The sequence below is a fragment of the Chelonia mydas genome, chromosome 7, assembly GCF_015237465.2.
Source record: "Chelonia mydas isolate rCheMyd1 chromosome 7, rCheMyd1.pri.v2, whole genome shotgun sequence".
NCBI classification, from domain to species: Eukaryota; Metazoa; Chordata; order Testudines; family Cheloniidae; genus Chelonia; species Chelonia mydas.
The window spans coordinates 123,836,092-123,852,251 of NC_057853.1; the positions used below are offsets into that span (position 1 = coordinate 123,836,092).

Below are 16,160 nucleotides of genomic sequence, written 5' to 3' on the forward strand. Positions count from 1 at the left end.
ATTATTAACATCTAGAAAACATTCTCTGTGAGGGAAGATGGAAAAAGTTGTGTGTGTTTAGTCTAGAGAAGAGAAGACTGATGGGCAATATAACAGTTTTAAAGTACATAAAAGGCTGTCACAAGGAAGAGGGAGAAAAATTGTTCCCTTAAAACTCTGAGGATAGAAAAACTTCCTAACTGTCTGGATGGTTAAGCACTGGAATAAATTGCTTAGGAAGGTTCTGGAATCTCCATCATTAGAGATTTTAAAGAGCAGGTTAGATAAACATCTGTCAGGGATGGTCTAGATAATACTTAGTCCTGCCTTGAGTGCAGAGGACTGGACTAGATGACCACGCGAGGTCCCTTCCAGTCCTATAAATCTATGAACATAATTTATTGGGGAAGAGTCAGCACAGCTTTTATAAACGGAAATCATGCCTCACAAATCTCTTAGAATTCTTTGAGAAGGTCAGCAAACGTGGACAAGGGGGATCCAGTATCATAGAATCATAGAATATCAGGGTTGGAAGGGACTTCAGGAGGTCATCTAGTCCAACCCCCTGCTCAAAGCAGGACCAATCCCCAGCTAAATCATCCTAGCCAGGGCTTTGTCAAGCCTGACCTTAAAAACTTCCAAGGAAGGAGATTCTACCACCTCCCTAGGTAACGCATTCCAGTGTTTCATCACCCTCCTAGTGAAAAAGTTTTTCCTAATATCCAACCTAAACCTCCCCCACTGCAACTGGAGACCATTACTCCTCGTTCTGTCATCTGCTACCACTGAGAACAGTCTAGATCCACCCTCTTTGGAACCCCCTTTCAGGTAGTTGAAAGCAGCTATCAAATCCCCCCTCATTCTTCTCTTCCGCAGACTAAACAATTCCAGTTCCCTCAGCCTCTCCTCATAAGTCACGTGTTCCAGTCCCCTAATCATTTTTGTTGCCCTCCGCTGGACGTTTTCCAATTTTTCCACATCCTTCTTGTAGTGTGGAGCCCAAAACTGGACACAGTACTCCAGATGAGGCCTCACCAATATTGACTAGAGGGGAACGAGCCTTGAGTGGGCCTGACTGTAGATATAGTGTACTTGAACTTTCAGAAAGCCTTTGACAGGGTCCTTGATCAAAGGCTCTAGAGCAAAGTAAAGAATCATGGGATTAAGAGGGACTGTTCTCTCTTGGATCAGAAACTAGTTAAAAGACAGAAAACAAAGGGTCAGAATAAATGTTCAATTTTCAGCTCGGAGAGAGGTAAGTAGTGGTATTCCCCAGGGATCTGTAGTGGGAACAAAAAGCAAAGATCTCAAGTTGCAGTGGGGGAGGTCTAGGTTGGATATTAGGAAACACTATTTCACTAGGAGGGTCGTGAAGCACTGGAATGGGTTACCTAGGGAGGTGGTGGAATCTCCATCCTTAGAGGTTTTTAAGGCCCGGCTTGACAAAGCCTTGGCTGGGATGATTTAGTTGGTGTTGGTCCTGCTTTGAGCAGGGGATTGGACTAGATGACCTCCTGAGGTCTCTTCCAACCCTAATATTCTGTGATTCTATGACCACTGCTATTCAACATATTTATAAATGATATGGAAAATGGGTAAACAGGGAGATGGCAACATTTGCAGATGATACAAAATTACTCAAGATAGTTAAGTTGAAAGCTGGCTGCAGTGAGTAACAGAGGGCTCGCACAAAACTGGGTGACTGGGCAACAAAATGGTAGATGAATTACGGTGTTGATAAATGCAAAGTAGGGCTCTTGATTGATGGCAGTTAACGCGTGATTAACTCCAAAAAATTAATCACAATTAAAAAAATTAATCGTGATTAATTGCAGTTTTAATCGCACTGTTAAATAATAGAACACCAAGTGAAATTTATTAAATATTTTTGCATGTTTTTCTACATTTTCAAATATATTGATTTCAATTACAACACAGAATACAAGGTATACAGTGCTCATTTTATATTATTATTTGTATTACAAATATTTGCACTGTAAAAATGATAAACAAAACAAACAGTATTTTTCAATTCTCTTCATACAAGTACTGTAGTGCAATCTCTTTATCATGAAAGCGCAGCTTACAAACATAGATTTTTTGTTACATAATTGCACTCAAAAATGAAACAATGTAAAACTTTATAGCCTACAAGTACACTCAATCCTACTTCTTGGTCAGCCAATCTCTAAGAAAAACAAGTTTGTTTACATTTACAGGAGATAATGCTGCCCTCTTCTTATTTACAGTGTCACCTGAAAGTAAGAACAGGCATTCACATCATGCTGATGATGCTTGTTAAAAAAATAATGCATTAATTAAATTTGTGACTGAACTCTTTGGGAGAGAATTGTATGTCTCCTGCTCTATTTTACCTGCATTCTGCCATATATTTCATGTTATAGCAGTCTCGGATGATGACCCATACATGTTGTTCATTTTAAGAACACTTTCACTGCAGATTTCACAAAACACAAAGGTACCAATGTGAGCATTCTAAAGACAGCTACAGCACTCGACCCAAGGTTTAAGAATCTGAAGTGCCTTCCAAAATCTGAGAAGGATGAGGTATGGCTCATGCTTTCAGACGTCTTAAAAGAGCAACACTCCGATGTGGAAACTACAGAATCCGAACCACCAAAAAGAAAATCAGTCTTCTGCTGATAGCATCTGACTCAGATAATAAAAATGAATGTGCGTCAGTCCGCACTGCTTTGGATCACTATCAGGCAGAACCTGTCATCAGCATGGAAGCATGTCCTCTGGAGTGGTGGTTGAAGGGTGAAGGGACATGTGAATCCTTAGCACATCTGGCACATAAATATCTCGTGACATTGGCTACGGCAGTGCCATGCGAATGCCTGTTCTCACTTTCAGGTGACACTGTAAACAAGAAGCGGGCAGCATTATCTCCTGCAAATGTAAACAATCTTGTTTTTCTGAGCCCTGGTCTACACTAGGACTTTAGGTCAAATTTAGCAGCGTTAAATCGATGTAAACCTGCACCCGTCCACACAATGAAGCCCTTTTTTTCTACTTAAAGGGCTCTTAAAATCGATTTCCTTACTCCACCCCTGACAAGTGGATTAGCGCTTAAATCGGCCTTGCCGGGTCGAATTTGGGGTACTGTGGACACAATTCAATGGTATTGGCCTCCGGGAGCTATCCTAGAGTGCTCCATTGTGACCACTCTGGACAGCACTCTCAACTCAGGTGCACTGGCCAGGTAGACAGGAAAAGAAACGCGAACTTTTGAATCTCATTTCCTGTTTGGCCAGCTTGGGAAGCTGCAGGTGACCATGCAGAGCTCATCAGCAGAGGTGACCGTGTTGGAGTCCCAGAATCGCAAAAGAGCTCCAGCATGGACTGAACGGGAGGTATGGGATCTGATCGCTGTATGGGGAGAGGAATCCGTGCTATCAGAACTCCGTTCCAGTTTTCGAAATGCCAAAACCTTTGTCAGAATCTCCCCGGGCATGAAGGACAGAGGCCATAACAGGGACCCGAAGCAGTGCCATGTGAAACTTAAGGAGCTGAGGCAAGCCTACCAGAAAACCAGAGAGGCGAACGGCCGCTCCAGGTCAGAGCTTCTATGATGAGCTGCATGCCATTTTAGGGGGTTCAGCCACAGCCCCTACCCCAGCCATGTTGTTTGACTCCTTCAATGGAGATGGAGGCAACATGGAAGCAGGTTTTGGGGACGAAGAAGATGATGATGATGATGATGATGAGGTTGTAGATAGCTCACAGCAAGCAAGCGGAGAAACAGGTTTTCCCGACAGCCAGGAACGGTTTCTCACCCTGGACCTGGAGCCAGTACCCCCCGAACCCACCCAAGGCTGCCTCCTGGACCCGGCAGCCAGAGAAGGGACCTCCGGTGAGTGTACCTTTTAAAATACTATACATGGTTTAAAAGCAAGCATGTGAAAGGATTAATTTGCCCTGGCATTCGCGGCTCTCCTGGATGTACTCCCAAAGCCTTTGCAAAAGGTTTCTGGGGAGGGCAGCCTTATTGTGTCCTCCATGGTAGGACACTTTACTACTCCAGGCCAGTTGCACATACTCCGGAATCATTGTACAACAAAGCATTGCAGTGTATGTTTGCTGGCGTTCAAACAACATCCGTTCTTTATCTCTGTGTTACCCTCAGGAGAGTGAGATATCATTCATGATCACCTGGTTGAAATAGGGTGCTTTTCTTCAGGGGACACTCAGAGGTGCCCATTCCTGCTGCGCTGTTTGCCTGTGGCTGAACAGAAATGTTCCCCGCTGTTAGCCACGGGGAGGGGGGAGGGTTGAGGGGGTAGCCATGCGGTGGGGGGAGGCAAAATGCGACCTTGTAACGAAAGCACATGTGCTATGTATGTAATGTTAACAGCAAGGTTTACCCTGAAAGAGTGTAGCCATTGTTTTATAAAATGTGTCTTTTTAAATACCGCTGTCCCTTTTTTTTTTCTCCACCAGCTGCATGTGTTTCAATGATCACAGGATCTTCTCCTTCCCAGAGGCTAGTGAAGATTAGAAAGAAAAAAAAAAAAGCACTCGTGATGAAATGTTCTCTGAGCTCATGCTGTCCTCCCACACTGACAGAGCACGGACAAATGCGTGGAGGCAAATAATGTCAGAGTGCAGGAAAGCACAAAATAACCGGGAGGAGAGGTGGCGGGCTGAAGAGAAAAGGAGTACTTGTGGCACCTTAGAGATTAACCAATTTATTTGAGCATAAGCTTTCGTGAGCTACAGCTCACTTCATCGGATGCATACTGAGGGCTGAAGAGAGTAAGTGGCGGGCTGAAGACAGAGTTGAAGCTCAAATGTGGCGGCAGCATGATGAGAGGAGGCAGGATTCAATGCTGAGGCTGCTGGAGGATCAAACCAATATGCTCCAGTGTATGGTTGAGCTGCAGCAAAGGCAGCTGGAGCACAGACTGCCGCTACAGCCCCTGTGTAACCAACCACCCTCCTCCCCAAGTTCCATAGCCTCCTCACCCAGATGCCCAAGAACGTGGGGGGGAGGGCCTCCGGCCAACCAGCCACTCCACCACAGAGGATTGCCCAAAAAACAGAAGGCTGGCATTCAATAAATTTTAAAGTTGTAAACTTTTAAAGTGCTGTGTGGCATTTTCCTTCCCTCCTCCACCATCCCTCCTGGGCTACCTTGGTAGTGATCCCCCTATTTGTATGATGAATGAATAAAGAATGCATGAATGTGAAGCAACAATGACTTTATTGCCTCTGCAAGCGGTGATAGAAGGGAGGAGAGGGGGGTGGTTAGCTTACAGGGAAGTAGAGTGAACCAAGGGGCGGGGGGTTTCATCAAGGAGAAACAAACAGAACTTTCACCCCCGTAGCCTGTCCAGTCATGAAACTGGTTTTCAAAGCTTCTCTGATGCGTACCGTGCCCTCCTGTGCTCTTCTAACCGCCCTGGTGTCTGGCTGCGCGTAACCAGCAGCCAGGCGATTTGCCTCAACCTCCCACCCCGCCATAAACGTCTCCCCCTTACTCTCACGGATATTGTGGAGCGCACAGCAAGCAGTAATAACAGTGGGAATATTGGTTTCGCTGAGGTCTAAGCGAGTCAGTAAACTGCGCCAGCACGCCTTTAAACGTCCAAATGCACATTCTACCACCATTCTGCACTTGCTCAGCCTGTAGTTGAACAGCTCCTGACTACTATCCAGGCTGCCTGTGTACGGCTTCATGAGCCACGGCACTAAGGGGTAGGCTGGGTCCCCAAGGATAACTATAGGCATTTCAACATCCCCAACAGTTATTTTCTGGTCTGGGAATAAAGTCCCTTCCTGCAGCTTTTGAAATAGACCAGAGTTCCTGAAGATGCGAGCATCATGTACCTTTTCCGGCCATCCCACATTGATGTTGGTGAAATGTCCCTTGTGATCCACCAGAGCTTGCAGCACTATTGAAAAGTACCCCTTGCGGTTTATGTACTCGCCGGCTTGGTGCTCCGGTGCCAAGATAGGGATATGGGTTCCGTCTGTGGCCCCACCACAGTTAGGGAATCCCCTTGCAGCAAAGCCATCCACTATGACCTGCACATTTCCCAGGGTCACTACCCTTGATATCAGCAGATCTTTGATTGCGTGGGCTACTTGCATCACAGCAGCCCCCACAGTAGATTTGCTCACTCCAAATTGATTCCCAACTGACCGGTAGCTGTCTGGCATTGCAAGCTTCCGCAGGGCTATTGCCACTCGCTTCTCAACTGTGAGGGCTGCTCTCATCTTGGTATTCATGCGCTTCAGGAAAAGCAAGTCACAAAGTTCCATGAAAGTGCCCTTACACATGCGAAAGTTTCGCAGCCACTGGGAATCGTCCCAGACCTGCAACACTGTGCGGTCCCACCAGTCTGTGCTTGTTTCCCGAGCCCAGAATCGGCGTTCCACCACATGAACCTGCCCCATTAGCACTATGATGCATGCATTGGCAGGGCCCATGCTTTCAGAGAAATCTGTGTCAATGTCCTGATCACTCACGTGACCGCACTGACGTCGCCTCCTCGCTCGGTATCGCTCTCCCAGGTTCTGGTGCTGCATATACTGCTGGATAATGCGTGTGGTGTTTGTGCTCCTAATTGCCAAAGTGAGCTGAGCGGCCTCCATGCTTGCCTTGGTATGGCGTCCGCACTGAAAAAAGGCGCGGAACGATTGTCTGCTGTTGCTCTGACAGAGGGAGGGGCGACTGACGACATGGCTTACAGGGAATTAAAATCAACAAAGGGGGTGGCTTTACATCAAGGAGTATTTCAGGCAGGACTTCACGGAGGGTTCCAATAAGAAATGGTGCACCTAAGTAATTGTTCTTATTGGAACAAGCAGTTTGGTCTGGCCTCTGATTGATACATGGCTAAATTTACCTTGCTGCACCTTCTCTGTGAGTGACTGCAGTGTGACCTAGAGGAATGAGTCCCCTAGCCGGGGGGGAGCAAATGAGTACAAAACAAATCTGGTCTATTTCTTGTTTTGATCCACTCCATCTATCTTTTACATCTTTGGCTGGCAGCAGACGGTGCAGAAGGACTGCAAGCCATCCGCATCTCATGGCTGCTCGGCAGAAGATGGTACAATAGGACTGCTAGCAATCCGTATCGCCTGCCTGCTCACCATAAGATGGTTCAATAGGACTGACTGCAGGACTAAAGAGAATGACCTGGTCAAGTCACTTCTAATGTAATCCCTGCACCCATGTCTGCCCAGACGCTCCTGGCCGACGTGGCCAGGAGCACCTCGGACGTGACGATGACGGCTACCAATCCTACTGTACCGTCTACTGCCACAAGACAAGGGGTTGCTGCTGCTGTGTAGCAATGCAGTACCACGTCTGCCAGCACCCAGGAGACATACGGTGACGCTTACCTGAGCGGACTCCATGCTTGCCGTGGTATGGCACCTGCACAGGTAACTCAAGAAAAAAGGCGCAAAACGATTGTCTGCTGCTGCTTTCACGGAGGGAGGGAGGGAGGGAACGGGGGCCTGACGATATGTACCCAGAACCACCCACGACAATGTTTTAGCCCCATCAGGCATTGGGATCTCAACCCAGAATTCCAGTGGGCAGCGGAGACTGCGGGAACTGTGGGATAGCTACCCACAGTGCAACACTCCGAAGGTCGATGCTTGTCTCGGTACTGTGGAAGCACTCCGCCGAGTTAATGCACTTAATGCACTTAGAGCATTTTCTGTGGGGACACACACACTCAAATATATAAAAATGATTTCTAAAAAACCGACTTCTATAAATTCGACCTAATTTCATAGTGTAGACATACCCTGAACGATTGGCTGAAGAAGAAGTAGAACTAAGTGGACTTGCAGGCTCTAAAGGCTTACATTATTTTATTTTTGAGTGCAGTTATTTTTTGTACATAATTGTACATTTGTAAGTTCAACTTTCATAATAAAGAGATTGCACTACAGTGCTTGTATTAGGTGAATTGAAAAACACTTTCTTTTTACAGTGCAAATATCTGTGATAAAATATAAACTGAGCACTGTAAACTTTATATTCTGTGTTGTAACTGAAATCAATACATTTGAAAATATCAAAAACATCCAAAAATATTTAAATAAATGGTATTCTATTATCACTTGATAGCCCTAATGCAAAGTAATGCACATTGGAAAACATAAACCCAAGTATATGTACAAAACGATGAGATATAAATTAGCTGTTTCCATTCAAGAAAGAGATCTTAGCATCATTGTGGATAGTTCTCTGCAAACATCTGCTCAATGTGCTGTCAAAAAAGCTAACCGAATGTTAGGCACCATTAGGAAAGGGATAGATAATAAGACCGTAAATATCATAATGCCACTATATAAATCCATGTTATGCTCACATCTTGACTCCTCCATGCAGTTTTGGTCACCCCATCTCAAAAAAGATGCATTAGAAATGGAAAAGCTACAGAGAAGGGCAACAAAAATGATTAAGGGATATGGAACAGCTGCCCTAGGAGGAGAGGTTACAAAGACTGGGACAGTTCAGCTTGGAAAAGAGACGACTAAGAGGGGATATGACAGAGGTCTATAAAATCATGAATAGCTTGGAGAACGTGAATAAGAAACTGTTATTTGCCCCTTCAAATAATACAAGAACCTGAGATCTCCCAATGAAATTAACAGGCAGCAGGATTCAAACAAAGAAAAGTAAGTACTTCTTCCCCCAGTGCGCAGTCAACCTGTGGAATTCATTGCCAGGAATGTGGTGAAGGTCAAAACTATTACTGTTCAAAAAAGAATTAGATAGGTTCATGGAGGATAGGTCCATCAATGGCTATTACCCAAGATGGTCTGGAATGCTACCCCATGTTCTGGGTGTCCCTAGCTTCTGACTGCCAGAAGTAGGGAGTGATCACTTGATGATTGCCTGTTCTGTTCATTCCCTCTGGAACACCTGGCATTGGTCATTGTCAGAGGACAGGATACTGGGCTAGATGGATCATTGGTCGGACCCAATATGGCTGCTCTTAAGTTGAAGATCAGCAGGTATGCCTCATTCAAAGGGGATAGTGTCTGACTAGTCAGCTTTTCTGCTGATCTGGCTCAAGTTAAACATGCATGAGGTGATGTGAATGGTTCTACTTGTCTGATTCAGGTAGTTTTGCTGTGGCTGGTGGAAGCTGGTGGCCTGTATAGTTCATCTCAGGGCATATCTTTTTGAGTGGAAAGTGCTTGTATAATTTCTTAGGCAGATGTAAGGAGGTGGATGGAGCCCTGATATCTAGTCTCAAGCAGCTGTTAAGTATCCCCAGCATAACTTAATCGTCTCTTATTTCAGGGAGATTGGCACTTCCTTTGATGAAGCGACTGAGTCTGTCTACATCAAAGCTGAATAGCTTGGCCATAGGACTTCGTCAGATCGCAGCATCCTCACAGGAGAGTGTAGGCCGTGTCATTCGCAGAACACGAATCGCAAAAGACTTAGAGCTGGAACAGGTGACTGTGCCTATTGGAGTCCTGCTGGTGATCTTCGAATCCCGCCCTGACTGCCTCCCACAGGTACACGATGAGGGGAAATAAAACTTTTTTGTTTGAGATGTCGTTTGGTAACATAGGAGTGGAAGTGACCTCTTGGGTCATCGAGTGCAGTCCCATGCTGTCGCAGGCAACAAAAGGAAAAATATTCTGATTGGTGGGGTGGTGAGTGAACCAGCGTTCAATTCTTAATTTCCAAAGCACTGTCTTGCGAGGGGTTCCCTTAAACTGGATTTTATTGGTATACTACCCTCTACATCAGATCTCTCCTCAGGACCTACTTCTGCATTGTTCAGAAGAAATCAGCCAGTTTGTGATGGGTTAATAGGCAGATGGGAGAGTCGTTTTCACTTCTTAATAAATTGCAAATGTATTCAAGAATTGTACCTAATTGAATGTACATTCAATGAATGTAATAGTTCCACTCTGCTTGGCACTGATGAGGCCCCAAGAGGAGTATTATCCATTTTTGGTTGCCACGCGTTAAGGAAGATTTGGGCAAATTGGAGACAGGTCCAAAGGAGAGCAACAAAAATTACAGAAGTTTTAAAAAACCTGACTCTGAGGAAAGGTTAAAAAATCTGGGCATGTTTAGTCTTAAGTAGACTGAGAGGCGACCTGATAAGTCTTTGGATGTGTTGAGGGCTGTTTTAAAGAGGACGGGGATCAATTGTTCTCCATGTCCACTGATAGGACAAGAAGTGATTTTCTTAATATGTAGCAAGAGTGATTTAAATTAGACATTAGGGAAAAGCTTTCTAACTGTAAGGGATAGTTAAGTACTGGAATAGGTTACCAAAGGAGGTTGTGGAATCCTCATCGGTGGAGTTTAACAACTTGTTGGACGAACAACCTGTCAGGGATGGGTAGGTTTACTTGGGTCTGCATCAAGCATAGGGGGATGGCATGCATGGTCTCACAAGGTCCCCTCTAGCCCTATGTTTCTATGATTCTGTGATCGGTACAGAAGTCTGTATTTAGTGCAAATTTTGTGCTATTCCCCCCCCCCCCCCCATACAGAACTTCCAGTGATATAGATGGAAGCCCCATATGTAGACAGTGTAGTTGTATGTTTATATATTTCTTGGAGTTTTTGTATGTGCTTTTTTGTTATAATAGTTGTATCTCAGCATCTGAAGAACTAAAACAAATACATAGCTCTTCGCAACTTACGTTTTGCTGTAATAGCTACAAATAGCATTCCAGCAGCTTCAAGTGCGCATCTCAGTGTGATGACACCACGTTGGCCATGTCTATACGTACAGTGCAGTAGCGGTGCAGCTGTACTTATACAGCTGTGCCACTGCAGTGTGTGTGGTGAAGACGCTCTATGCTGGCCCGAGAGAGCTCTCCTGTCAACATACAAACACCACCCCTGCAAGCAGCAGAAGCAGCTCTCCCGCCAACATAGCGCTGTGCGCATGAGTGGTTATACCTGGCATAACTTTTATGTTGCTCAGGGGGGTGGTTTATTCATACCCCTGAGTGACATAACTTATGCCAGCAGAAGCTGTAGTGTAGACATAACCTTACTCTGTGTCTGTTCTGCCTCAGAAAGGGGCACATTCCCGGGCATTACACTGGGAACTTACATAGACGTAACTGCATGTCTCGGGGGGTGTGAAAAATCCACGTGCCTGAGAGACGTAGCTGTGCTGACCTAACCCCCGGTGTACACAGCACTAGGTCAATGGAAGAATTCTTCTGTGGTGCTAGCTGCGACCTCTCAAGGAGGTGGGTGACCTATGCCGATGGGAGAACCCCTCCTGTCAGTGTAGGTGATGTCTAAACTTAAGTGCTACAGCGGTGCAGCTGTGCTGCAGTAGCATTTTTACTGTTGACATACCCTACATGTGCAAAGCCTCTTACTAACCACTTGTATAGCACTGGGAAGCTGCTTAAGCTTCATCTTTAGAGGATGCCATCTGCTAGCACCAATATGCTAAAGAATTCTGCACTTAGGTCCTGGTTTGGCTCTGTCGAATCAGCAGCTCGTAATCAGGATCCATGCCAGGGGCCAACTCAGTGTGTAGGATTTGACTGATATGCACTGTTTCATTAGCTTCAACACTGAGGGTTGTGTTAATCCACTGTGTAGGTGCCCTTCAGCTCAAGGCTATTATCGGTAAGTCTGGCTGTGAGGTGGCAGATGTCCATTTCTGTACTGAATGCCACAGTGACCTCTGTATAGAGCCCTTGTGGCAGTCCCGTAGAATGCTCAAAAGATTATCTCTTTGCATCATTCCTCCTATAAACCAGTGGTCCCCAAACTTTTCAGAGTCACGCCCCCTCTTATCCCTGTCAGTGCCCCTCCCTCCGGGGCCAGGAGTGGGGCTGCGGCTCCAGGGATGTGGGGGGGCAGGGCAGAAAGACATGAACAGGAGTAAGGGGGCCGAGGCTAGGAGCAGGTGTGGGAATAGCAGCCAGGGCCAGGAGTAGAGCTGGGTGGAGCTCACTCCCTACCCCCCTGTAGAGTCTGGCCCAGGTCCCAGCCATGCACTCCCTCCTAAATGTTCCTCTGCATTCCCTGTAGGGGGGCGTGCTCTGCAGTTTGGGGACCTCTTCTCTAAACTGAGGGAGAAACAATGGACATTGAAGCTCCTGGTATTTCTTGGTGCTGATGTTTTAAGCTGCACCTAGAGCTTCCTCAGTGTCAATGACTTTGGTGCTCTGTTTCTAGTGCTTTGGCTCTGTCATGAATATAGCGGGAAGGGTGGCAACCTTTATGTATGCCAGCCCATTCAGTAGCATAAAATCCCTCCTTGGCAGCTGTACTGGATTGCCTTACCTGTAAAGGGTTAATCAGTTCAAATAACCTAGTTGGCACCTGACCAGAAGGACCAATGAAGAAAGAAGATACTTTCAAATCTCAGGGGGAAGGATTTGTTTTGTTGTTCTGTGGGTTGTTCACTCTCCGGACAGAGGGAGAAGCCAAGGGCAAGTCATGCCTGACCAACCGGATTGCCTTCTATGATGAGATAACTGGCTCTGTGGATATGGGGAAAGTGGTGGACGTGATCTATATTTTCTGTAACCATCATCATATCTGACGTGTGTCTGGACGGAGATCTGAGGCTGAGCACTTTAAGGGAACTGCGTTGTTTGGACATCTGAGTGCCCAGGGAGGTGATACAGAGGCTGTTTTGGGCTGGTTTGGTAAATCAAGCCCTTGGTGAATCCATGTTGACTGTTCCTGATCACCTTCCTCTCCTACAAGTGCTTCAAAATGGATTCCTTGAGCACCTGCTGCATCATTTTGCCAGGGACTGAAGTGAGGCTGTAGTTCCCTGGCTTCTCTTTCTTCCCTTTTTAAAAAGATGGGCACTATATTTGCCTTTTCCAATCATCCGGGACCTCCCCTAATTGCCACAAATTTTCAAAAATAATGGCCAATGGCTCTGCAATCACATCAGCCAATTCCCTCAGCACCCTCGGATGCATTAGATCTGGACCCATGGACTTGTGCATGTCCAGCTTTTCTAAATAGTCCTTAACCTGTTCTTTCACCACTGAGGGCTGCTCACCTCCTCCCCATACTGTGTTGCCCAGTGCAGCAGTCTGTGACCTGACCTTGTCTGTGAAGACCGAGGCAAAAAAAGCATTGAGTACTTCAGCTTTTTCCACATCACGTGTCACTAAGTTGCCTCCCCCATTCAGTCAGGGGCCCACACTTTCCCTGACCACGTTCTTGGTGTTAACATATCTGTAGAAACCCTTCTTGTTACCCTTCACATCCCTTGCTAGCTGCAACTCCAGTTGTGCCTTGGCCTTCCTGATTACACCCCTGCATGCTCTAGCAATATTTTTATACTCCTCCCTAGTCATATGTCCAAATTTCCACTTCTTGTAAGATTCCTTTTTGAGTTTAAGCTCACCGAAGATTTCACTGTTAAGACAAGCTGGTTGTTTGTCATATTTGCTATTCTTTCTGCACATCAGAATGGTTTGTTCCTGTGCCCTCAATAAGGCTTCTTTAAGATACAGTCAGCTCTCCTGGACTCCTTTCCCCCTCATAGTAGCCTCCCTGGAGATCCTGCCCATCAGCTCCCTAAGGGAGTCTAAGTGGCTTTTCTTGTTATGATCTGGTATAAAAGTTTTTGGGGTTCCCCTTATAACTTTGTTTGCTTATTACATTAGAAATGCAAATTTGGCCTACCCTGGGGAATGTTATGGGCAGTGATGTAATATTGAATTGCTATGGAAGTGAAATCTGACCAAGGTGGGAAATGGATTTTCCTTCAGTTTTTTCTATAATAGTTACTTAACTCAACCCCCCCTACAAATATTTGGGATAAAAAAAGACTGTTAAAGAGTCAGTGCCCCCACAGAGCTCTGTTTACTTCTTTTGAGGGGTTCTTCAGGTCCTCCAGCAAACCCAGGGAAGATCAGATTAGATGTTCCTGATATTTCTAAGCTTAAAGTATAAGTAGAAAAAATTATTTTAAGACCCAGCCAGGCTGTTTTTTAACATGCTAGAGTGAAAGGTGTGCACACACTTGCTAATAACTTTGGGGTTACTAATTTAAATACAATAACTCCTCACTTAACGTTGTCCCGGTTAACGTTGTTTCGTTGTTACATTGCTGATCAGTTAGAGGACATGTTTGTTTAAAGTTGCGCAGTGCTCCCTTATAACGTTGCTTGGCAGCCGCCTGCTTTGTTCACTGGTTGCAGAAAGAGCAGCCCATTGGAGCGAGCTGGTGGGGGCTTGGAACCAGGGTGGGCCGGCAGCCCCCCGTCAGCTCCCCTAAGTTCCCTGTGCGGCAGCTGCCCAGCAGACTACCAATTGCCGGGCAGTTCGGGTGTCCCTCCCCCCACTGCCGTGTGCTGCTCTTGCCCTCTGCCTTGGAGCTGCTCCCTGGAGCCTCCTGCTTGCTGTGTGTGTCGGGGGGGGGAAGAGGGGTGCTAATGTCAGGGTGTCATCCTCCCCCCACTCCTGTACCCCACCTCCACAGAGGACAGAGGGAGCTCGCTGGCAGCAGCTGCTGTCTCAACTTGCTGATCTACTTTAAAAGCCAGTGTACTTAGAGTGCGGTCAGCATGCTTAAAGGGGCAGTGCATGTGTTTGTGTGTCTGTCTGTCTCTCTCTCCCCGCCCCCCCATCCCACACACAAACACACACGGGGTGTGTGAGTGTGTCTCTGTCTCTCTCTCTCTTTGCCGTGCTGTCTCTCCTCCCTCCATTCCTGCTGCCTTGGAGAGTTTGAGGCTACATTAACAGCAATGTGTTAATCCTTGAGGACTCAGCCGAGTGCTAGTTCATCTTTTAGCGGTAAGGCATTCCCTGGGAAATATCCCACCGTCTGACTTCATCACCTCAACCAAGCTTCACAATCATCATTGCTGTGTATAGTATTAAATTGTTTGTTTAAAACTTATAGTGCATGCATATGTGTGTGTGTGTATCTATCTATCTAGTGCGTGTATAGATAGTGTCTTTTATCCGGTGAAAAACATTTCCCTGGAACCTAACCTCCCCCCACCTTACATTAAATCTCATGGGGAAATTGGATTCGCTTAACATTGTTTCACTTAAAGTAGCATTTTTCAGGAACATAAATACAACGTTAAGTGAGGAGTTACTGTACTCCATTTGGGAACTAGAGATGTTTCTAATAATAATTGATATGTGAGCAATTATTAATTTAAACTTTAAATTCCTGGTGGGGGAATATATGCCTCTACCTCTAAACTCAGTTATGTCATAGATTTGAAGGCTAAAGTGTCCAATACGATTATTTTACCTGACCTCCTGGGTAACACAGACCATTTTATCCAGTAATTCCTGCATCAAATCCATACTTTACAGTTGAGCTACAGCGTATCTCTTAGAAAGAGATCCAATCTTCATTTAAAATCCACGATGACCCTAGTTGGTTGTGCCATTTGCTAATTACTCTTGGTGTTAAAGAGTTGTACTTATAGCCTGAAATTCTCCTTCCAGACAGTGGATCATGTTGTGCCTTTGGCTGCTATATTTGAGTCCTCTACCGTCAGAAATCTACCATGGAATTACTAAGAGACCAAGGTCAAATCCTCTCTTAAGCTTTTCTTGGATAAGCTGAATAGGTTGTTTCCTAAATCTTTCACTGCAAGACAGGCTTTCTAGATCTCTAATCATTGGTGTAGCTCTCTTCTGATCTCTTTCCAGTTTTTCCATACCCTTTTTTAAAGTGTAGAGTCCAGAACTGGACACAGTATCCTAGTAATTTACCTTACGCTGTCCTAACGATTTATGTAAGGGAAAGGAGCTTCTCCAAGGAGACAAAGCTGACAGGTTCAACACCTTTCACAAACACAAAATGGGGTCATCAGGCTGATGAATGGCCATAGAATCATAGAACTGTAGGATTGGAAGGACTTCGAGAGATGTTCTAGTCCAGTACCATGCACTCAAGGCAGGACTAAGTATTATCTAGATCATCCCTGACAAGTGTTAGGGTCTAACCTGCTCTTAAAAATCTCCAATGATGGAGATTCCATAACCTCCCTAGGCAATTTGTTCCAGTGCTTAACTACCCTCACAGGAAGCTGTTTTTTTTGTTTTTTGTTTTTTTTCTAATATCCAATCTAAACGCCCTTGCTGAAATTTAAGCCCACTCTTTCTTGTCCTATCCTCACAGGTTAAAGAGAACAATTTTTCTCCCTCCTCCTTGTAACAACCTTCTATATACTTTAAAACTGTT

General features: G+C 45.5%; 1 protein-coding gene across 11 annotated transcripts in view; it reads left to right on the plus strand.

Moving 5' to 3' along the window:
• ALDH18A1 (aldehyde dehydrogenase 18 family member A1) overlaps nt 1-16,160 on the plus strand; it is a 122,952-nt gene that overhangs the window by 91,339 nt on the left and 15,453 nt on the right. For all 11 annotated transcript variants that reach the window (XM_037904107.2, XM_043551153.1, XM_043551155.1 and 8 more), the window contains one exon: nt 9,278-9,498. In XM_037904107.2, coding sequence (XP_037760035.1) covers nt 9,278-9,498 — 221 coding nt within the window. The remainder of the gene's footprint in view (nt 1-9,277; nt 9,499-16,160) is intronic.